We start from the raw sequence: 21,476 nt of genomic DNA on the forward strand, positions 1-21,476 counted from the left end.
TAGGGAAGTCTTCTCTCTCTTTTTATGTTGTAACACCCAGATGAACTGACCAACTTTGGTAGGATCTGACTTAGGAGGCAACACTTTCATCAGGGGTTGGCCAGTTTTTCTTTAGGCTTTGTGGGCAAGCGGCACCATTGGTGATATCAGGCGCATGTTTATATAGCATTTTAAATGTAAAAAAGAAATTACTTTGTAGGTCATAACAAAACCAGGCAGTGGGTCAGATTTAACCCCCAGGCCCTGGTTCTGCCCATCCAATTTAAACCTGGGTCCTTGGACTTGAGATGCTTTGAATGTTTTTTTTTTTTTTCTGGTCCAAGAAAATACTATGTTTGAGTTCAGTTCAGTTCAGTTCAGTCTCTCAGTCATGTCCGACTCTTTGCGACCCCATGAATTGCAGCACGCCAGGCCTCTCTGTCCATCACCAACTCCCGGAGTTTACCCAAACCCATGTTCATCAAGTCGGTGATGCCATCCAACCATCTCATCCTCTGTCGTCCCCTTCTCCTCCTGCCCCCAATCCTATCCAGCATTAGAGTCTTTTCCAATGAGTCAACCCTTCGCGTGAGGTGGCCAAAGTACTGGAGTTTCAGCTTCAACATCAGACCTTCCAATGAACACCCAGGATTGATCTCTTTTAGGATGGATTGATTGGATCTCCTTGCAGTCCAAGGGACTCTCAAGAGTCTTCTCCAACACCACAGTTCAAAAGCATCAATTCTTTGGCGCTCAGCTTTCTTCACAGTCCAACTCTCACATCCATACATGACCACTGGAAAAACCATAGCCTTGACTAGATGGACTTTTGTTGGCAAAGTAATGTCTCTGCTTTTAAGTATGCTATCTAGGTTTGAGTTAGTATGTTTGAGTACCTCAAGTCAAATCACATATAATCAAATTACAACCAAAGGCAAGCTGCTAATCCCAAGGCCAGGGTGGCTGGTCCAGTTGATGTGAGAGGCCCCCCAGGGAAGTCTTCCCACTCAGCACACACACACTGCTTTGTGAGGGAGGGTCTTTCAAAGTGGTCAGTGCTGTTTATCCACAGAGGCCAAACCTTCAAGGAATTAGGTGTCAGACCCTTTTCTGTCCTCTCTGTTTCAGAGTCTAGTCTCCCGCGTGGCTGAATGGAGCTGACTGCATGGCTGTGCCTATTTGAGAAAAGCAGACAATCAGTTAAAGGTAAATGAACGCACGAAGGGAAAACTTTCAGTAACCCTATAGGTAGCTTTAATTTTATTTTAAATTACACAAGATTATATTTACTTTATTACAATTGTATGCTCTAACAAAATTATGAAATTCAAATAGTCAGGATGATACCAGTGATCCCCGTGGCTGCCCTCTTGACCCTCAGTCTCAGGGCAGCCCCCAGCGTGGTGACTGTATTTTCCAAGTTTATTCCAAGAATTCATACATGCTTGGATTTACAGAATATATAGATTTGTACTGTTGTGCACAAATCTTACATGATGTGTTATTTTCTTAATCAATGGAGCTTGGTGATGATTTAATCTCGGAACATGGGTCTTACTCTTTTAAACTGCTGCACCAGATTACATGGTGTGTATGTCCACGATTTATTTATTCTCCCGCCTAGCCATTTCTAATTTGTCACTACTGCAAACTCTGCTGCCCTCAAAGTCCCTGACACGCCTTCCTGTCCATCCTCCCAGAGGCACTGACCACAACAGCTGGGTTTCTTTTGTCAACAATCTGTAATTTATATGTTTATTTTCCAATTAACCAAGGTTATTTAAAGTTATGAGGAGTTTTTTGCAGCCTACCTTTTGGTTATTTACTTCTCATTGTGTACAGCAAATGTTGCTTGTAAGTCTGTCTTTTTGGCATTTATAAAAGTTTCCTTTATGGCAAAAATTCAAAATTAGATAATTCACTTGCATTTGAAAGAAAAACTTCTCTCTGTATATAAATATATATGTCAAACTTGTTGGTTATGCTACCCAGTCCCTCTCTGTTCTTACTATTTCCTACTTGACTTGTTGATTTCTAAGTCAGGGGCTGTGATTATGACTTTATCAATGTTTTCACTTTATTTTTATTATTTGTTTGGTTGTCTATAGTTCCCAGCTACACTGTAAGAGACATAAACTTCATGACTACTGGGCCTTCTTGGTGAAGGCTTCCTGTTTTATTACAAGATATCCTTTTCTGCCCTTTTAAAATTATTTTTGCCTTTAACTCCATTTTGATGTTAATTTTGCTGTTCTTGCTTCCCTCTTAGTAGCATTTTGTATGGACTTTCTCCTTCTCTTCATTTCAACTTTCCCATGCTGCTGTTTTTTTTAGGTGTTTCTAACATTATGTAGCTGGGATTTAAATTTTCCTTTTGTCCCATCTTACATGGTTTAAACAGTGGAAACAGTGTCAGACTTTATTTTTTTGGGCTCCAGAATCACTGCTGATGGTGACTGCAGCCATGAAATTAAAAGATGCTTACTCCTTGGAAGGAAGGTTATGGCCAACCTAGATAGCATATTTAAAAGCAGAGACATTACTTTGCCAACAAAAGTCCGTCTAGTCAAGGCTATGGTTTTTCCAGTGGTCATGTATGGATGTGAGAGTTGGACAGTGAAGAAAGCTGAGCGCCGAAGAATTGATGCTTTTGAACTGTGGTGCTGGAGAAGACTCCTGAGAGTCCCATGGATTGCAAGGAAATCCAATCAATCCATCCTAAAAGAGATCAATCCTGGGTGTTCATTGGAAGGTCTGATGTTGAAGCTGAAACTCCAATACTTTGGCCACCTCATGCGAAGGGTTGACTCATTGGAAAAGACCCTAATGCTGCGTAGGATTGGGGGCGGGAGGAGAAGGGGACGACAGAGGATGAGATGGTTGGATGGCATCACCGACTCGATGGACATGGGTTTGGGTGGACTCCGGGAGTTGGTGATGGACAGGGAGGCCTGGCGTGCTGCAATTCATGGGGTCGCAAAGAGTCGGACATGACTGAGCGACTGAACTGAACTGACATGGTTTAATGGGTGAGTTTAACCCATTTATACCTGTAAGTTTTACTATGTTTGGCTACCTTGTTTTGTTTTCCACTTACCATAATTTCTTTGGGGGGAAAAAAAGCCTTGTAAAATTAAGTTTTTAAAAAATTATTTTTAAAATTTATTTTATGCATTGGTTTCACCAGGTCTTCTTTGCTGCTCATGGACTTTCTTTAGCTGCAGCAAGCAGGGTCTACTTTCCGTAGCGGTGCACCGGCTTCTCATTGTGGTGACTTCTCTTATTGTGGAGCATGGCCTCCAGGCGCATGGGCTTCAGAAGTTGCAGCTCATAGGCTGCCTAGTTGCGGCGTTAGGGCATGTGGGATCTTCCTTGGACCAGGGATCAAACCTATGTCCCCTGCATCAGCAGGCAGATTCTTAACCAATCGACCACCAGGGAAGTCCTCAAAGTCACGTGTCTTTTTTTCCCTTTCTATTGTGAGTTATCCATACGAGTGATGGCAAATTGAACCTCCTGTAGCCTCTCCCGCTCAGATCTGTCCTGCTCCGTCTTTCTTCCTAGCTCGGGCAGTGCTTTGCCGGCCGTGACGGAGATGAATTTGTTTTGGAATTTCCTTAGTTCCCTTTCAGTACCCTTCTCACTCCTCTACTGCATCTCCCTGTTGCCCTGTCCACCCAGCCTCCGTTCTTTCTCGCCAAACCCATATGCTCCCACCACACCTGTTTATTTGTCTTACAGGCCATGTTCTCAGCTAGCTTCTCTGCTTGAAAAGATCTGAAACAATCCCGGAAGAATTATTAGCTTGTAAAGGGCTAGGTGGCAGCGGCCTTTTATTAGGACACTGCTAAAAATTAACAAACCTTAAAGACCCAAAGGAATGAATCTGAGAGAGCCTTCACCAGCCAGACCGAGTTTGAATCATTTCTGTCATGTATCAATAAGCAACTTATTTCCCTCTCCATGCCTCAGTCTCCTTGCCTTTAAAATGGGCTCACAAGAGCACCTACTGTATAGAACTGAGTTAAAATGTGTCAAGAGCATAGAATAATGGCTGGCACATGATAAGGGTGCGAGAGATCTTGGTGCTATTGTTACCATTCTAATGGATCTAAAGAAATACTTTTTTAAATGATGAGTTTTTTTAAACTAATTAATTTGGCTGTGACAGGTCTTAGTTCACATGCAAACTCTTCGTTGTGGCCTATGGGATCTAGTTCTTTGATCAGGGATGGAACCTGGGCCTCCTGCATTGGGAGCATAGAGTCTTAACCACTGGACCACCAGGGAAGTCCCTAAAGAAATACTTTTGCATAGGGTTGGCCTTGGTGGTTTTCTACGTGTGAGGATTCACTAATGAGAACAGGAAAAAAAGACACCGGACATAAACATTTCGATAAGAATATGGTCTTACTCATCTTTGCATGGCAGCCTGGAGTCCACAGCACCTGTGCCCTTGGTCACAGTGACTGCGTGGCACACATCACTGAATGACAAATCAAAGACAGACTGATATCTAGATTTCTAAAACACTGTAGGAAATAATGGGGAAGAGATAGGCTGAAACCTCCTATGAGCTTCGACAACAGTGTATCACTGAGGAAAAGGCCCGACAATACAAGATTTCCAGAAGAGATACTACAAACACAGGCATAAATATCAGCTAGATAAGAGCTATACCGTGAAGAGAAGTCACAGTCATGTCTGACTCATTGCGACCCCATAGACTGTGGCCTACCAGGCTCCTCCGTCCATGGGATTTTCCAGGCAAGAGTACTGGAGTAGGTTGCCATTTCCTTCTCCAGGGGATCTTCCCGACCCAGGGATTGAACCCAGGTCTCCCGCACTGTAGGCAGACGCTTTACCGTCTGAGCCACCAGGGAAACCCCATACATACTGTGAAGATGTGTTCAAAAGAAGTGACCTCTCCACTGAAGAGCTGCTTTTTTTCGCTTTAAAAAGAAGCGAGGGAGGGGGGTGATCAATCTGGTAAAAATTTTATTTAGCATCATAAATTCAAAATTGGTCTCTTCCCTGAAAACAAACAAAATTGGCTTACATGACAGGCAAGCTACCAGCTTGGTAAACAAAGGTGCAGAGTCTGTCTTTCGGGAAGAGTACATTGTTTTCTTACTTCTGTATGCATAACAAACAATTTTGCTTTATTAAAGTAGCAAAAGCCTCCAGGTAGTGCTTTAGTTTTTCATTCTCCGTAGAATATTGATTTTGTAACACTGATTACAGTCTGATGTGTACCATTACAACAAAAGTTTTACTTTCTGAAAGATCAGCAAAAATACATCAGCAAGGATATAACTAGTGCATTTACTAAAACACACCATAATCATAAAACCAAGTGATTACAATCATCCTCACATTTGACGTACCAGCTACATCAGCTGGTATATTCAGCAGGTGATTTATAAATGTAAGTAATGACACCCATCAGTCTTAACACTTCTGAAATGTTATTCCTTTATCAGTTAAACCTAAAATAAACCAATAAGAGGACTGAAATATAACAAGGATGAAATCCAGAATGTGTTGAACAGAGACAGTGGTAAACAGTAGGAAACACACTGAATTGGGAGCCAGTACATTTGGATCTCTGTTTTATCTTTGGCCCTGGATGGATAATCTTGGGTAAGTATTCTGGGCTATATGAATCCTTCACTTTTAAAATGAAGAGAGTTGGCTGGATGGTTCTCTAAAGCCTTTCTAAGATTTGAAAGTGAAGTGTTAGTCACTTAGTCGTGTCCGACTTTTTGTGACACCATGAACTGTAGCCCACCTTTGTACATGTAACTCTCCAGGCAAGAGTATTGGCATGGGTAGCCAGCCATTCCCTTCTACAGGAGATCTTCCCCACCCAGGGACTGAACTCGGATCTCCTGTATTGCAGGGGGATTCTCTACTCACACCAGGAATTGGGAGCGTTCCATAATTCTAAAACCTTTGAGACCGATTCATTTTTGTGTTGTAAAGTGAAATTCCTGACAATACTAACGTGGCAGTCGGGGTGAGCCCAGCTCTGCCCACATAAATACGACTTGGTGTTCGTCTCTCCCTTCTGGGCCCCGTAACGGTCCCATCCTCAAATTAACAAACAGTGATGACAGGCTTCCGGAGGCAAACAAGCCTGTCCTTCCCCTACACACAAATTCAAAACCCCCAAAGTCATGGTTATTAAGAAAAGCTATAATGGAAGAACTATGAGGAAAACCCACCACATCCTCTTTGGTAAATGGTACAATAACAAAATTCACTAATGGAAGAAGGCAGGGACAGATATTAACTATAATACATGATTTTCAACTGTTATTTGCGAACACGCACAAAAATATACTCGCAATTAGAACTGTATCAATATGAAATATAAATTCAAGGTTCAGATATACACAGAAGCCTCTCTTGTACTGCTAATCTGAACAAGGTTTATTGTAGCTTCACATGTTTATAACTCTAGGGGAGGAAGTTAGCGTTACTGATGTTGGCTTCTACTCTGTCATCTGAAAAGCCTACCTCACTCAAATAACCACAGAAATCAAAGATGTCCCCACCCCACTTTAGGGCAATTCATCCATCCCCTACTTTACTTATCAGAGTACTGTCCTTTTGTTCTGAAAGACTGAATGACTGGTTTCCATCAGCTCCCTATCTGAAAGTTAAGTAGACTTGATCTCTTTTGATCGGAGGTCTAAATTCGTCCATTTTTCTAATATTCTAATGTAACTCCTATCTCCACTGTACTTACACAATTCTGAATATTTAACCATGATATGCATTATACAATTTGAAGAACACGAATGTGTAAAGCAAAATTACTTCGAAAATGTCAAGTTTTCTTAATAAACGTCATCCTTTCATTAAAGTACTAAAGTGCTTCCCATCTGACAGCAGTGATTGCTTTAAACAACTGGATGAGCATTGAAACATTCTCCAACACCTCTAACCTGTGCCCTGTCCCAGGAAATATAACACACTCAGCCCTTCACTGTCCACCTCCCCGCTAGGGGACAGAGGACTTAGATCCTCTTCTGGTCAAGAATCCCTGATACTGAAGAACTGGCATTGCCAGCTAGATAGTTTGTTGAGCTTTGCCTTTCTATAATTTGACTGTAAAACAACAGATTTTTGCCTTCTCAGATATGTCCTTTTTTATAATGTCTAAATATGCTTTTCAAACCCTACAGGTCTCTTGTATTCTTCCTTCCTTAGAAGATTTTAATACACTTCATTAAGAGGGCAAGACAATCCCTCTGGAGAATCACTGAGCTAAAGTATAATTTCTGAATTATCTGTCATGATAAAGCTCAACAACTAAGCTTGAGTAAACAATTTTACTCAGTATTCAATTTAAATTGAAGCTTAAGTATTCAATATAGAGACATAAACAGCATCATTGGCAAAATGAATATTACAATGTTGAGTATATTCTGATTATTAAACCAAATTATTTAAATTTCATGCTTGAAAACTAATGTAGAGACTTGTTTTTATTTTTTTTAAAGTCCAGTCATCTTTTATTTATTTATTTTAAAATGTTTATTTATTTATTTGGCTGTGTCGGGTCTTCTGTCATGTGGGATCTCTTGTTGAGGCACATGGGCTCTCTAGTTGGGTCACATGGACCCTGGAGCATGCAAGTTCAGTAGTTGCCAAGTGTGGGCTCAGTTGCTCCGTGGCATATGGGATCTTAGTTCCCCTACCAGGACTCAAACCCATGTCCCCTGCACTGCAAGGCAGATTCTTCACCACTGGACCATCAGAGAAGTCCTCAAGACTTGTTTTCAAAATGATCTACTGCAATCATCATAAAATACACCTTTCACACTGGTCAGTTATAGTAACAAATTATATCGCTTTCCTTTGTTAAAATGTTTTCTTCAATTATATAAACTATAGAGTTATACCCTCATTTTCCACTCAATTTTTTATATTCATTACTAACACTTTTCAGTTCAGTTGCATCTGACTCTTTGCGACCCCACGGACTGTGGCACACCAGGCTTCCTTGTCCATCATCAACTCCCAGAACTTGCTTAAACTCACGTCCATGGAGTCGGTGATGCCATCCAACCATTTCATCCTGCCGTCCCCTTCTCCTGTTTTCGATCTTTCCCAGCATCAGGGTCTTTTCCAATGAGTCTTTTCCAAAAACTTTTATATTTTTCTAAATAAATTTTTATCAGTGTCTACCTAGTTTAGCAACTTATAATTGAATTTGTTTGTTCTATAGAACTGCCAACAATCACAAATGTCTCTTTGACTGATGATGTATAATGACAGGAATATAAAATAGCCATATCTGCAAGAAAGACTTAAACTGTCTTTATTTTTCCAAATTCTAATAAAGTGAAACTTCTGTATACTGAAGCTAGAATGATAATGCATACAGAGGTTTAAAAATAGTTTTGGAGAAAATATGGGTGCATTTCTTCCCAAATTTTAAAAGTGATTTTCTGTGCCTAAGTTAAGCAGATTGTAAAGAAAAGACAGAAAGGGTCTTAGATCCAAGATGAAGGGCCTAAATGAAGTCATTCAGTGAGATGGAGGTTCACAGCCCCCAACAAGGCACAGAGTTTAAAATTTAACACCAGCGGCAGCAGGGAGGGGTCCCACTTCTTTGGCTGTCCTGTCAGTATTCCGCATCGATGCACTTTGCAATGGTGTTCAGCTGGATATTTGAAGTTCCTTCATAAATTGTGCCTTAAAGAAAGGGGAGAAAAGGAACAAATAGGAGTGGAGCCACAGTAAAGGAGTCTGTACAAGAAACAGGTCGGCAAACACCACCTCTGCATTTACTATAAAACTTTACCAGGAACACTATCCAATGTCCCCTAAATGTGGTATGATTTGACAAGGTAATTTTACCTAAGAGATAACAATATTCCATTTGATTTACAGATTTCCAGAATCAGTATTAACCAGGTGAAGTTTCCCGTTCCTAAACTATCAAGGCACAAGCCCGCATGGTTTCCTAGGAATAGGCAGCTTTTTTTTTTTTAATAGGCAGCTTTTATAGCTGCTGAGTCACTATCTTCCTACCTGGTGGTAGAGCAGCGGAGTGCTCAGGCTTGGTCACCCACCTTGTGTCTAAAATTAGAACTGGGCTTCCAGCAACAGCATCGAACCAATCAAAAATATTAACATTTTTAGTAAAAGAAAAATTAACAGTAGAATTTGTTGTGGTTTTATTGAAAGGCCTTCAGAGGCCTTGAGGCATTTAAAAAGACAATTTGATGTTTAAAAAAAAAAAAATCTACTTTTTTGAAGGAAGAAGTAGGGGGAAAAAAACCCAGTCACAAAAAAAGGAGAGCCAAGAAACATAGTAACTGAAGAGATTAAAACTGCCCCTGCTTAGGTATCAGTAACAACAACAACAAAATCAAACCAATTCAACAGCCTAAAACACCTACAGAGTCAAATAAAACAAAATAAATGTTTAAAAACTCTATTTACCAATCTTCGCATCTCGGAAATATTTTTCCACAGGGTAACTTTTGGTGTAGCCCACTCCTCCCATCCACTCGATACACTTGCTGGTTATGAGGCCTGCAAGCTACCAAAAAAGAAGCACAAATCATGCTGAAACTGCATAACTTACACATGACCAACACTCTAGAATGTTCTTAGTAACATGGATTCACTGCCATTGGCAATTGGAAGGATTGAGGTTATTTTGTAAATTAACATTTCTTCGTCCCAGTCTCTATACCATTTATGGAAAATTTCCCATTAGTTCATAAAATTCTTCTTTTCTTAAGACAATTAGGGTCTTTGTTTTAGACTCGTACACTTGTCGATGGTGTCATTTACTTACCAAATGTTAACCAAGGGCCTTCTTGTATCACCCACTCTGCCAGCCACAATGTCTGGGCACTGACCAGTCACTGCCCTTTTGGTACTGCTGGCCATTCAGAGAGACAGAGGTTGAACCACGATCACTGAAACCGAAAAACTGTATGGGGCCAGAGAAGAGCCTGCAGGAGAAGCTGCCACGGTTTAGACGGGGCAACGGGTGAGGAAGGCACAGCCTCGCTGACAACAACTAAAGGACAAGTCCAGGACATTTCAAACTGAGGAGTGACACGTAGAAAGGCTCCAAGGGGGAAGTGGGTTCATCGACCTCAAAGGCCTGAGGACCAATGGGTTGGGGTAGGGGTGAGCTGTGAAAAGGGAATGGGTGTGGGCAGCAATGGGCCTCATGTGATGTGAGCAGTTTAAATAGTATGCTGGCCCCCGAAGGTGTCCACAGGAGAATCCCCAGAAAGTATAAATGTGCATCACCCACATGGCATAGGAACTTGCAGGTTGATTAAGTTAAGGGATGATCCCAGGTTATCCGGGCAGGTCCCGTGTCATCACAAGGGTCCTTATAAGGGAAAGAGGGAAGTAGAGAAGGGTGATGTGACCACAGACACAGGAAGATCTAAACACACTACACTGCTGGCTCTGAGGACGGAGGAAGGGGCCCTGAGTCTCAGAAAGCAAGTGGGTTCTAGAAGCTGGGGAAGAAGAGGAGATGGACTTTCCCCCAGAGCCCTTAGGAGGGCAGCTCTGCCGACACTCAAATTTCACCCCGTGTGTATGTGTGCATGCACACGTGTGTGTGAACGTGTGTGCATGTGTGTGTGTGTGCTCAGTCGCTCAGTCGTGTCCAACTCTCTGCAACCCCATGGACTGTAGCTCCTCTGTCCATGGGATTCTCCAGGTAAGAATACTGGAGTGGGTTGCCATGTCCTCCTCCAGGGGATCTTCCTGACCCAGGGATCAAACTCGAGTCTCTGTGCGTCTCCTGCATTGCAGGTGGATTCTTTATCCCTGCACCACCTGTGAAGCTCATTTCAGATGTCCCTTACCCCAGAACTGTGAGACGACAGAACTGTACTGTCTCAGGCACTAAATTTTCGGTAATTTGTTCAAAGCAACAATAGGAAGTGAATAAAAAGCTCCCATTTTTTGTGAGGAGTCACTGAAGGGTTTAAAACTGGAGCATAACATGGCCTCATGGACACCTTGAAAGGGACACTGGACTGGAGGAAGCCATAGGGACCAACGAGAAGTTAGAAGGTGACTCCAGTGGTTTGGTAAAGAGGTGGTACAGCTTGGATTAGACGACTGGTAATAAATACCAGGGGAGAGAGAAACAAATTCAAGACATATTGAGGGGTGGAATTCTCATAACAGATGATGGATTCAACAGGGAGTGGGAGCAAAGGAGGGGCGTCGAGGGGACTCAGGTTTGTGACTGTGCAGGGTTGGGAAGGGAGGGTGGTGGTCAGGGGAGGGGGATGGAGGGGTTAAAGCAGAAGCGGATCTATTAGTCTGGAGCTCAGAAGGGAAGCTGAGGCACGAGATTAGACCTGAGGGCTGAAGGGGTTAAAGAAATATCTGAGGCCAGGGAATGACTAACACACTGCCGAGCCCCGTGATGCGACCAAGTTTCAGCCCAAGTCCAGCGTGTTACATGCAGAGTACGGTCAACACGTGGATGGTCTCTTCCTGCTATTTTCTATTTCACACTACCTCCAGGGCATTCGCTTCGTCCCAACTTCAAACCACAGCCATGAGGCCAGTGTTCAGCTGAGGCACACCTAGGAATTTGCAGTGGGTTTTCCACCTGAACTGGGTGACTGGATTTCCACCCGAAAGCCATGAGAACATGGAAACCTCACAGAGTTAAAGCACCTTCCTACGGCAGCTTTACTTTCTTGCATTTCCTGTGTAGGAACTAGAAGGTCCATGTTATTTTACTTGAAAAACAAACAAATGTTCAAGCAACATTCCTAAATGACAAGGTTAATAAATAAATATCTTAAAAATTAAAAGACTGCAACCTGAAACTATCACAGCATTGTTAATTGGCTATACTCCAATACAAAATAAAAAGTTAAAAAAAAAATTTAAAAGACTGCATTACTCTTGTTTGTTTTACCTCTGATGCATGGTATTTGGCCATAGATGCTTCTTTAATGATTGGCCTTCCAGCTTCTAAGAGCCTCGCAGCATTGTATGTGAGTAATCGTGCAGCTTCCAGCTGGGTGGCCATGTGAGCCACTTGGTGTTGGAGCCCCTGGAATAGTCAGATCCAATGTAGAGAATCACAATTTCTGGAAACACAGCTCATTGTCAAAATCCCGCCTGGATATGGAACACTGACAGACTCAAAACATACTTGCCCAAAAATAAACATTCATTTTGCACAAGTGTTAGTTGTATCCAACTCTTTTTGACCTCATGGACTGTAGCCCGCCAGGCTGCTCTAGTCCATGGAATTCTCCAGGCAACAGTACTGGAGTGGGTAGCCATTCCCTTCTTCAAGGGATCTTCCCAACCTAGGGATCAAACCCAGGTCTCCTGATTGCAGGTGGATTCTTTACTGTCTGAGCCACCAGAAGGTAGCTTAAAACCTGCAATCTAAAATAAACCACTCCACATATTGCTTCTGAAAAATTTTTCAAAGTTCAGGTAAATTGTTTACAACTGCTGAGATTTAAAGCCTTCCCTGGTGGCTCAGCGGTAAAGAATCCGCCTGCAATGTAAGAGCCGAGGGAGATGTGGGTTTAATCCCTAGGTTGGGAAGATCCCCTTGAGGAGGGCATGGCAAACCACTCCAGTATTCTTGCCTGGAGAATCCCATGAACAGAGAAGCTTGGCGGGCTACAATCCATGGGGTCGAGAAGAGTCAGATACAACTGAAGCAACTTAGCATGCATGCCAAGGTTTAAAAGATAAATTATCGTGGAATCATGTTTAAAAATGTGAGTGTTATTTTCAATACTGTGTCAAGCACTTGAAACATCTGAAAGAAAGTGAAAGTCGCTCAGTCGTGTCCGGCTCTTTGCAACCCCATAGACTGTAGCCTGCCAGGCTCCTCTGTCCATGGAACTCTGCAGGCCAGAATACTGGAGAGGGTAGCTGTTCCCTTCTCCAGGGGATCTTCCTAACCCAGGGATCGTTCGAACTCAGGTCTCCAGCATTGCAGGCAGATTCTTTACCATCTGAGACACCAGGGAAGCTCCTTAAAACATCTATTTGATTCTAAATCATCCTAAAGAGTATTTAGTGTTATCTTTATTTTACAGATGAAGCGGCTGAGGTTTGCAGAGGTGATGTAACATGCTCAAGGACTAAGCCAGCAAGACAAAGAGCCAGGATTCTAACCCAGGGTGTCTGACCACAAACCCCAGGCTCTGGAACTTGGAAGTCATGAGGAGGCAGCTCCCAAGAGCTCACTGGTGTATCCTGAATCATGCCATAACCAGGCCTCAAGGACTACAGTTCTGCCCTTGGAGAAGGTCAAGGCAATCACAAGTATACACACTGAGACCTATTCCTTCCTCCCTGTGCCTCTCCCATTAAAATCCCTGAGAGGATTCCCTTGCGGCTTTGTAACAAAGCTTTTCATTAACAGGAAGACAAGAGAGTACAGAATGGTAGAAAGATGCTAATAATTACATACCTGAAAATCAAATACCCTTCTGCCAAATTGCTCCCTTTCTTTAATATATGGAATAGTGTAGTCAAAACAGCCTTGAGCCAGTCCCAGCATCTGTTAAAAAAAAATCAGAATTTCTTATTTTTTATTAATAGCTTATGTTCTTAATTATTCAGGTTACAAATTCTTTTTACAGGCAAATTGAAAAGTTGGGGTAGACAAAGAACTAGGCATACCAAGATGGTGAGGCATATGTTAATGACCTTCATCCACTGCATTTATAGAACTTAAGTTCTAGTAATTGGGAGAACACTTCCCTGATGGCTCAGCAGATAAAGAACCTGTCTGCCAATGCAGGAAATACAGGAGACTCAAGTTCGATCCCTGGGTTGGGAAGATTCCCCAGAGAAGGAAATGGCAACCCATTCCATATGCTTGCCTGGGAAATCCCACGGACAGAGGAGTCTGGTAGGCTATAGTCCATGGGGTCGCAAAAAGTCGGATGTGATTAAGCAAGCAGGAAGGCAGAGTTTTCCATCTTTCTCTGTGTTCTATTGCCACTGTCGCTAAGCTTAGATTAGGAAGTCATAAAGTCATGAATTGGGAGAAAATGTGAGTAATTTCCTATGAAGAAGAATACATTTGATTCCAGCATGGAGGTAGACTTTTTGGCGTGGTTATGCCCACTTTTATGGATTCTTCTTCTTTAAGCTTGAGTCTCTAGGCACAAACTAAGCCTCAGGAATTTTATCACTTCTGAACTTTCTATCTTCTGGTCCATTTTGTATACGATCAGGATTAATAAGAGTTTTGGTGCTGGATAAGACTCTTGAGAGCCCCTTGGACAGCAAGGAGATCAAACCAGTCAATCCTAAAGAAAATCAACCCTGAATATTCATTGGCAGGACTGATGCTGAAGCTGAAGTTCCAATACTTTGGTCATTGATTACGATGAGCTGACTCATTGGAAAAGACCTTGATGCTGGGAAAGACTGAAGGCAGGAGGAGAAGAGGGTGACAGAGGATGAGATGGTTGGACGGCATCACTGAATCAATGAACATGAGTTTGAGTGAACTCTGGGAGACAGTGAAGGACAGGGAAGCCTAGCGTGCTGCAGTCCATGGGGTCACAAAGAGTCGGACAGGACTTAGCGACTGAACGTCACCCAGAGCTTCGGTGGGTTGGGTGTCAGAACGTAAAGGAGCAGTGTTTCTCAACCCTGACAGCACATCAGAATCATCTAGGGGAACTCAAATAATAAAAATACCAATGTGGGGCCGCCCTGAGCATTAACCTCTCCAAGACCACAAATGCTCAGCCACCCTCCTTCCCTTGCCTCTGACTTACAGCAGAAAATGAGAGGGACCCTTTACATACTGTTCATGGGGTTCTCAAGGCAAGAATACTGAAGTGGTTTGCCACTCCCTTTCCCAGTGGACCACATTTTGTCAGAACCCTCCATCTGCCTGGCCTGCTGCAGTCCATGGGGTCGCAGAGCTGGACACGACTGAGTGACTGAACTGAACTGATGAGAGGGACCATAAAGGTAAGAGTCTACCCAGCACTGGGAGTGAGTCCTTAAAGGCACAGCACTTCTTTCCGGGGCTACGAAAATGTTCTAGGATAAGAGTGGTGCCTGCTAAGCAACATTGGGAATATAACACATGCTACTGAATTATTCAATTTAAAATGATTAATTTTGTTACACAAACCTCACCTCAATAAATTATTTTCAATCATGGAAAAAAAAACCAAACAATGTGAGGGTCTAGCAACCAAACCCAAACCCTGGGCGTGGGACCGAGGTGGGAGAGAGAGTGGGCCTGAGCACCAGCATTCTGAAAACTCTTCAGTGATTTAATGCACAGTGAGAGTTGGGGACAACTGACACAGAGGTGCCAGTAAAAATATCAGTGTACACATTTGAGGAACAAATCAGGATACAGTGGCAGTTTTAGCTGGACTGTCTCATTGCCATCCCAATCTCTGTAAGAACTGAATGAATTTGAGCTTAGAAACTGTTTCTACATTTCAACATTAGGTAGCTGTTGAATCACTATCTAATTACATCAAACCATGTAGGTTTTAGAAAAAGGAAAAAAAAAAAAAATCAATAGTTAAACCTTTTGGGGAAAATGCCCACAAACTTATCAATATTTCATTAGTGTTCATTCAAATTTTTCCTTAGCCTTTTACTTTGAACTTTCTGGAGGATGGAATATTATGCTCCATTATATTAAGGACAAAACACAAAGCAAGTCAAAACCCCAAAAGCAAATTAAAATGAGGCAGCAACTCACTGTACTTTTGGCTGTGAGAGAAGATGATGCTACTAAACCCTTACAACTAAAGTTCACAGGATGCCAGCAATACGGTATATTGACACAAATTGTAGTGATCACTTGTCAGTCAACACAGGCTTTTCCAAAACAGTGTACAATGTGTTCACTATAAATAGTGAGAAACTAAAATTCTTTACAACTACAGAGTTTTGAGGATGGACGCCTTCAGTTCACTGTTACAGGTGCCTCTTTCTCTAAACGGCATTCACAGTATTAATCAAGAAACAATAACTACCAGACCTTACTCTTTGTTTCTCTCTTTTCTGAACTTAACTTTTAATTAGGTTATAAGATAACTTGGAGTAATTAGACTAAAGCCCAGGCTATGTATTTACTGTCAGACATCTGTATTATTTATGTGTCTGGGGAGAACAAAATCCAGTGCTGTAGTTTTTAATGCCATATCTGATGAAGCTGAATCACAGAAAAACTTTAAAAACAACAGATAAGCCAGTTCTCTTTACTGATATGTTATCTATGCTTTGTGGAAAATATGGGTTAAGTTTTGAGCTAAGACTATTTTATTAGCAGATTAACATCAGTGAAGAAAAATCTAGAGTAAAATTATAATTTAACTATTCCAAATAGTTAATATATGCAATATCTTCAAAATCTAAAAGCTGTTTTTGAATTCTAAATACTCATTGATTAAAAGTTAATATATTACAAAAATGAATTCATAACACCAAAGATTTTACTTTGTGATTCTAGAAAACAACTGGTGTCATCTAATAGAAAAATTTAATATCCTATTTAAAGAGCAAATTTGGTTAAAAAAAAATTAAATAGTCCTTATCTTATATATCTGTTTAATTGTTGCCATTTTATCTCTAAGTACCAGGCCAAAAAGTTGTTTGATTTTCACATGCAAAACACTAAGTAAAAATCTTTCATTATCTACAGAGACTCTCACTACACAATAGACTGTAACATCTTCCTTTTTTTTAAAGATTTATTTACTCACTTTAAATGTTTGTTTATTTATCTGGTCTTAGTTGTGCCACCTGGGATCTTTGATCGCCCTTGAGGCTTGTGCGGTCTGGTTCCCTGGCCACGGATCAAACCCAGGCCCCCTGCACTGGGAACATGGGGTCAGCCACCGGACTGCCAGGGAAGTCCCCTGAATGTTACTTATTCTTAATTTTTAAAATTGCAAAATGAACTGCATGCTTTGAAAAGTTGATTTTCAAAAATAACACCACATTTAATCTACAATGTACTTAAGTTATCGATCCTGGTATTAGATAATACTTTAATGCTCTCAAAGCAGAAAAAACTGTTAGCTCTAAGCCACCGTTTGGGTCTCAGGACATTACATAATTGACCAAAGCAGAATTTTAAAGAAATCCCAGTCAGAAGCTATTCTTTCACTTCATGGAAGGGAAGGGCGCCATCTTGTGTTGACAGGCTTCCAAATACTCACTGGTTTTACTGATTTTTTTTTTTCTTTTTACATTTTAATTGACTGTGTGTGGAAGAGCCAAGTTAAAGGGCTGAAATCTGGCTAACCTGTGCAGCGATTCCTATTCTGCCTTCATTAAGACTCCCGATGGCATACTTATAGCTGTGTCCAACTTGTCCCAGGATATTTGTTTTTGGAACCTGAAAAGAAAAACGTGCAGTTATTTCTCAATTTAATTTGCCATAATTCATTTTGATTATATATTTTTAAATGCATATATATATACTCTCAATTTCTGTGATAACACTCTAGCATTGTATTCATTGAACTCCAAGGAAATTGTCCGGTATGTCTCTGTAACTCCTAAACTGCTTCCCACGCACTCTCAGAGGGATAGAACTCAAGTCCACGCTGTTCACTACTGCTTCCTCCAGAGCCTAGCACAGACATCTGTTGAATCTAGAAGAATCAAATCTCATACAATTAATCAACAACATAAATGAATAACAATTCCGCCCCCCTCCCTGAACTCTTACTTGTATGCTACAATGTGAAATAAACTATTAGAAATAACAGAAAACGTGTAAGGGTAGTAAGCCTTTCTTCTGTTGAGACTATTATTGCGACAAAAATCAATGGAGGGGTGTGTGTGTACACATGCGTATGGACAATGCATGTGTACAGAAGATAAAGGAAGAGTGAAGAAATAGATTAAACTGTTTACTCATGTTTAAAAAATCTAGGCTAGGAGCAATTAAAAAAAAAATACACTTAGCAGAATTCCCTGGCGGTCCAGTGGTTAGGACTCTGCATTTTCACTGCTGGGGGCACAGGTTTGATTCCTGGTTGGGGAACTAAGACCTCACAAGCTGTGTGGCATGGCCAAAAAAAACCCCTGCTTTATAGAGAGGAGAGAAATTAAAAAAATACATTTAGCTTCTTAACATGAGCAGTTAGGAGACAAGAGTGGGCAGTGTGGGGAAAGCAAAGTGAGATGAGAAGAAAGACAGTTGGGGTGCAGCAGTGAGGCTCACACGACACCCTAGGGACACCCCAGGAGCACATACACGGTCACCAGGGAGCCAAAAAGGGGACATTCTCACCAGTGGCAGCTGATGCATCACACCCTGCCCTATCTCAGTCAAGTCTAAAGCACCTCATTCTAGTCATCGCTTCTTTTTTTTAAGACTCATCTCTTTTAAGACTCATCTCTCACCTGCGGGGGGCTGCCTGGCTGTTTTCCACTCTTACTGGGCAACAGCCCCACCTTGTGGCCTTGCTGGGGGCTTCCTCCTCTGAAGCCACGTTTGGTGCTCAAGTACCAGGTTGCTAAACTAGGAATGAGATGACTTCTCGGGGTTGGCGCCTGAGACCAGCAGCTGGGCAGACAGGTTTCCATCCTTGGTGTCAACTTTTGTGAGAGGCACACTGAGGTCATGACCTCAACTAAGATCACTGTTCAAGAGGTTTACAAAGTACTCTCCTGTGTAGGACTAATAATTTTGATCCTTACTTGCATCTATACATACAGGCAGAGCTTATTCCTTGTCTAAGATACCCACCTTGACATTTTCAAATGTGACTGGGCAGGTGGAAGATGCTCTGATTCCCAATTTGTTCTCTGGTTTCCCTATACGAAGGCCCTCGGTATTACCATCGACCAAGAAGCAGGTAATTCCTTTATATCCCTGAAATGCAGATTCAAAACGCTATCACCACTTTGACTGAGAAGATCTCTTGTTTCCAAAGGGCTCAAAGTAAACAGAAAACTAAAAGCAGACTTGAGCACTAATTACTAATGATCTCAGAATTGCACCATCTGTGTTATGAAACCAGAGTGGTGAAAGTAGATTCAAAATCAAGAACTTTTTATTTTACACTTTCAGAAACCACTGTTGCTATTAAAATTATTAAGCAACACAAAAGTATTACATGATTAATTCCCCATCTTAAATTTAACTTTATTTTATAAAGTTTCAAAATTTAATTAAATTAAATATTACCCTAGAGAAAAAACAAAACCATCTTTACCATTTTGCTATATGTCTATTTTTCAACTGAATGTGTATGTGAGTGCTCAGTCGTGTCCGACTCTTTGCAACCCCATGGACTGTAGCCCACCACGCTCCTCTGTCCACGATGGATACTCTAGGCAAGAAAACTGGAATGGGTTGCCATCGTCTCCTCCAAGGGATCTTCCAGACTTAGGGATTGAACCCGTGTCTCCTGTGACTCCTGCATTGGCAGGTGGATTCTTTACTCCTGAGCCATCTGGGAAGCCCTTCTTCTTTTAAATAAGAATAAGCCCTTCTTATTTTAAGAATGAGAATTTAAAAAAATAAATGTGCTAGGGGACTTCCCTGGCTGTCCACTGGTTAAGATGCCACCTTTCAATGTAAGGGGTGTGGGTTTAGCTCCTGGTTGGGGAGCTGAGATCCCACATGCCTCCTGGCCAAAAAATAAAACAGAAGCAACACTGTAACAAATTCAGTAAAACTTAAAATGATCCACATCAAAAATAAATAAATAAATAAATGTACTAAATAGCTACTTAAATTCTTCATTATTAAACAGAAAATCTGAAATTCTATAAAATTCAAAATTTTAGCTTCCCGTCTAACAGATTAAGAGATTAATTAAATGGTCCTCCATGTAGCTAAAATTTATTGTTAATTGTAATATTTGTTTTAGGAGGTTAGTAAATAAGCAGATGAAAAGATGTTGGCTGTCTAACCTTTCCAATTCTGAGGAGAATGAAGAATTTAAGACTAAGTCCTAAAATGAATATGGAAGTAAGGAGAAGAAACAAAGAGAAAAGATGAGGGGGGCAACAGCGAGCCCGTTTGTCTTCAAACTTACAGCAGAAAAGTCTGCATTTGCCATCACCAAGAACAGCCCAGCAATCTCAGCGCTGCTAATCCACATCTTTGAACCGTTGATGATGTAATAATCTCCCTTTTTATCAGCTCTGGTCTTCATAGCAAATGAATCGCTACCTGCTCCAGCCTCTGAAATGCAGATACTTGATGCCTACACATTCAAGGAAAAAATTCCAAATTAAGACCTGTATTTATATTCTGCATAACAAATACCCACTTACAGCAAAATTCACATTTGAAAATCAAAAACTTTTAGCTACTTCCAAAAGCCTGTATGTATCGAAATACTAACTGCATTCTGACAGCATTATTTCCCAAAATATATCCCACTATTTGTCTAGGTCACACTTAAAGATCTAAGCACACATACTCAAAGCTACGTTTCATTAAACTGGTTTTCATAATTGCAATGTAAATGAAACCACCAATCAAAATAATAGATATAATTGGGCCTCAAACAGAAATAATTTAATTGTGCAATGGTAATTCTCTAAATTTCCAAGTGTATTTTTCTAGTGTGTATTAGCCATTCAGCCATGTCCAGCTCTTTGGGATTCCATAGATTGTAGCCCACCAGGCTCCTCTATCCATGGAATTCTCCTGGCAAGAATACTGGAGTGGGGTGTCATACCCTTCTCCAGGGGATCTTTCTGATCCAGAGATCCAACCCAGGTCTCCTGTATTGCAGGCACATTCTTTATCGTCTGAGCCACAAGGGCAGCATTAATTTACTGAGCATTGCTTGAGTAAAATTAGTGGTTCTGTGTCGTGGTCTTAAACAGAAAAGCCAACACTGTAGCTACTTTTCTCCTGAAAACATCCTACATTTAGACAAGATCAGATCCATTTCAACAGCTCATGTCAACTCACCTTTTCTGTAGCTAGTTTGGGAAAATAGGTAGCCTTCTGTTCTTCTGTTCCGTATTTTGCAATCATCCTGTTAATTAACGTGTTCTGGATGTCACATACCAGAGCCACAGATGCATCAACTTTGGCTAACTCCTCTATCACTAGGATAGAGGAAAAAAATGAAGCTCCCGTTCCTCCGTATTTTGTGTCAATTTCAATACCCATCAACTAAAGGAAAAAGAAGGAAACGTATGTTAAAAAGCTATTTTTTATATGGGACAATTTCTTGCAAGAATGAGTTCAAAAATAATTTCTAACTATATATGTTCTTAATTTTTAAATTCTGTATGTATATCTTATTTTTATTTGGTATGGCTCTATCCCTCTAAGTAACAAAAAAAAAATCTATAACAAACAGAAAAATCTATAACAGAAATATATTTCAAAAGATAAAATGACATGCTAGAACTATCAATTATTTGCTTTTGGGATCTACAAAACAAAAATAAGAGAGGTAAAATAATTGAAGGATACTGAAATGGAATAACAATAAAATATGTAATGAGGGAACTGGAGAAAGCAG

General features: G+C 41.0%; 1 protein-coding gene across 6 annotated transcripts in view; it reads right to left on the minus strand.

The window, feature by feature from the left end:
* Positions 1-299: 299 nt before the first annotated feature.
* ACADSB (acyl-CoA dehydrogenase short/branched chain) overlaps positions 300-21,476 on the minus strand; it is a 45,551-nt gene continuing 24,374 nt past the window's right edge. For 5 of the 6 annotated variants that reach the window (XM_081573429.1, XM_081573428.1, XM_081573426.1 and 2 more), the window contains 8 exons: positions 20,915-21,121; positions 20,025-20,195; positions 18,728-18,853; positions 17,273-17,365; positions 13,445-13,534; positions 11,918-12,055; positions 9,442-9,541; positions 8,289-8,688 (listed from right to left, as the gene is read on the minus strand). In XM_081573429.1, the coding sequence (XP_081429555.1) occupies positions 8,618-8,688; positions 9,442-9,541; positions 11,918-12,055; positions 13,445-13,534; positions 17,273-17,365; positions 18,728-18,853; positions 20,025-20,195; positions 20,915-21,121 (996 nt within the window). In that variant the 3' untranslated portion in view covers positions 8,289-8,617. Of the gene's footprint in view, positions 381-8,288; positions 8,689-9,441; positions 9,542-10,644; positions 12,056-13,444; positions 13,535-17,272; positions 17,366-18,727; positions 18,854-20,024; positions 20,196-20,914; positions 21,122-21,476 lie in introns of those variants that run through there. The other variant, XR_014077771.1, reaches the window with a different exon arrangement.

This window comes from Giraffa tippelskirchi, chromosome 2, assembly GCF_054371585.1.
Source record: "Giraffa tippelskirchi isolate mGirTip1 chromosome 2, T2T-mGirTip1v1.2.pri, whole genome shotgun sequence".
NCBI classification, from domain to species: Eukaryota; Metazoa; Chordata; class Mammalia; order Artiodactyla; family Giraffidae; genus Giraffa; species Giraffa tippelskirchi.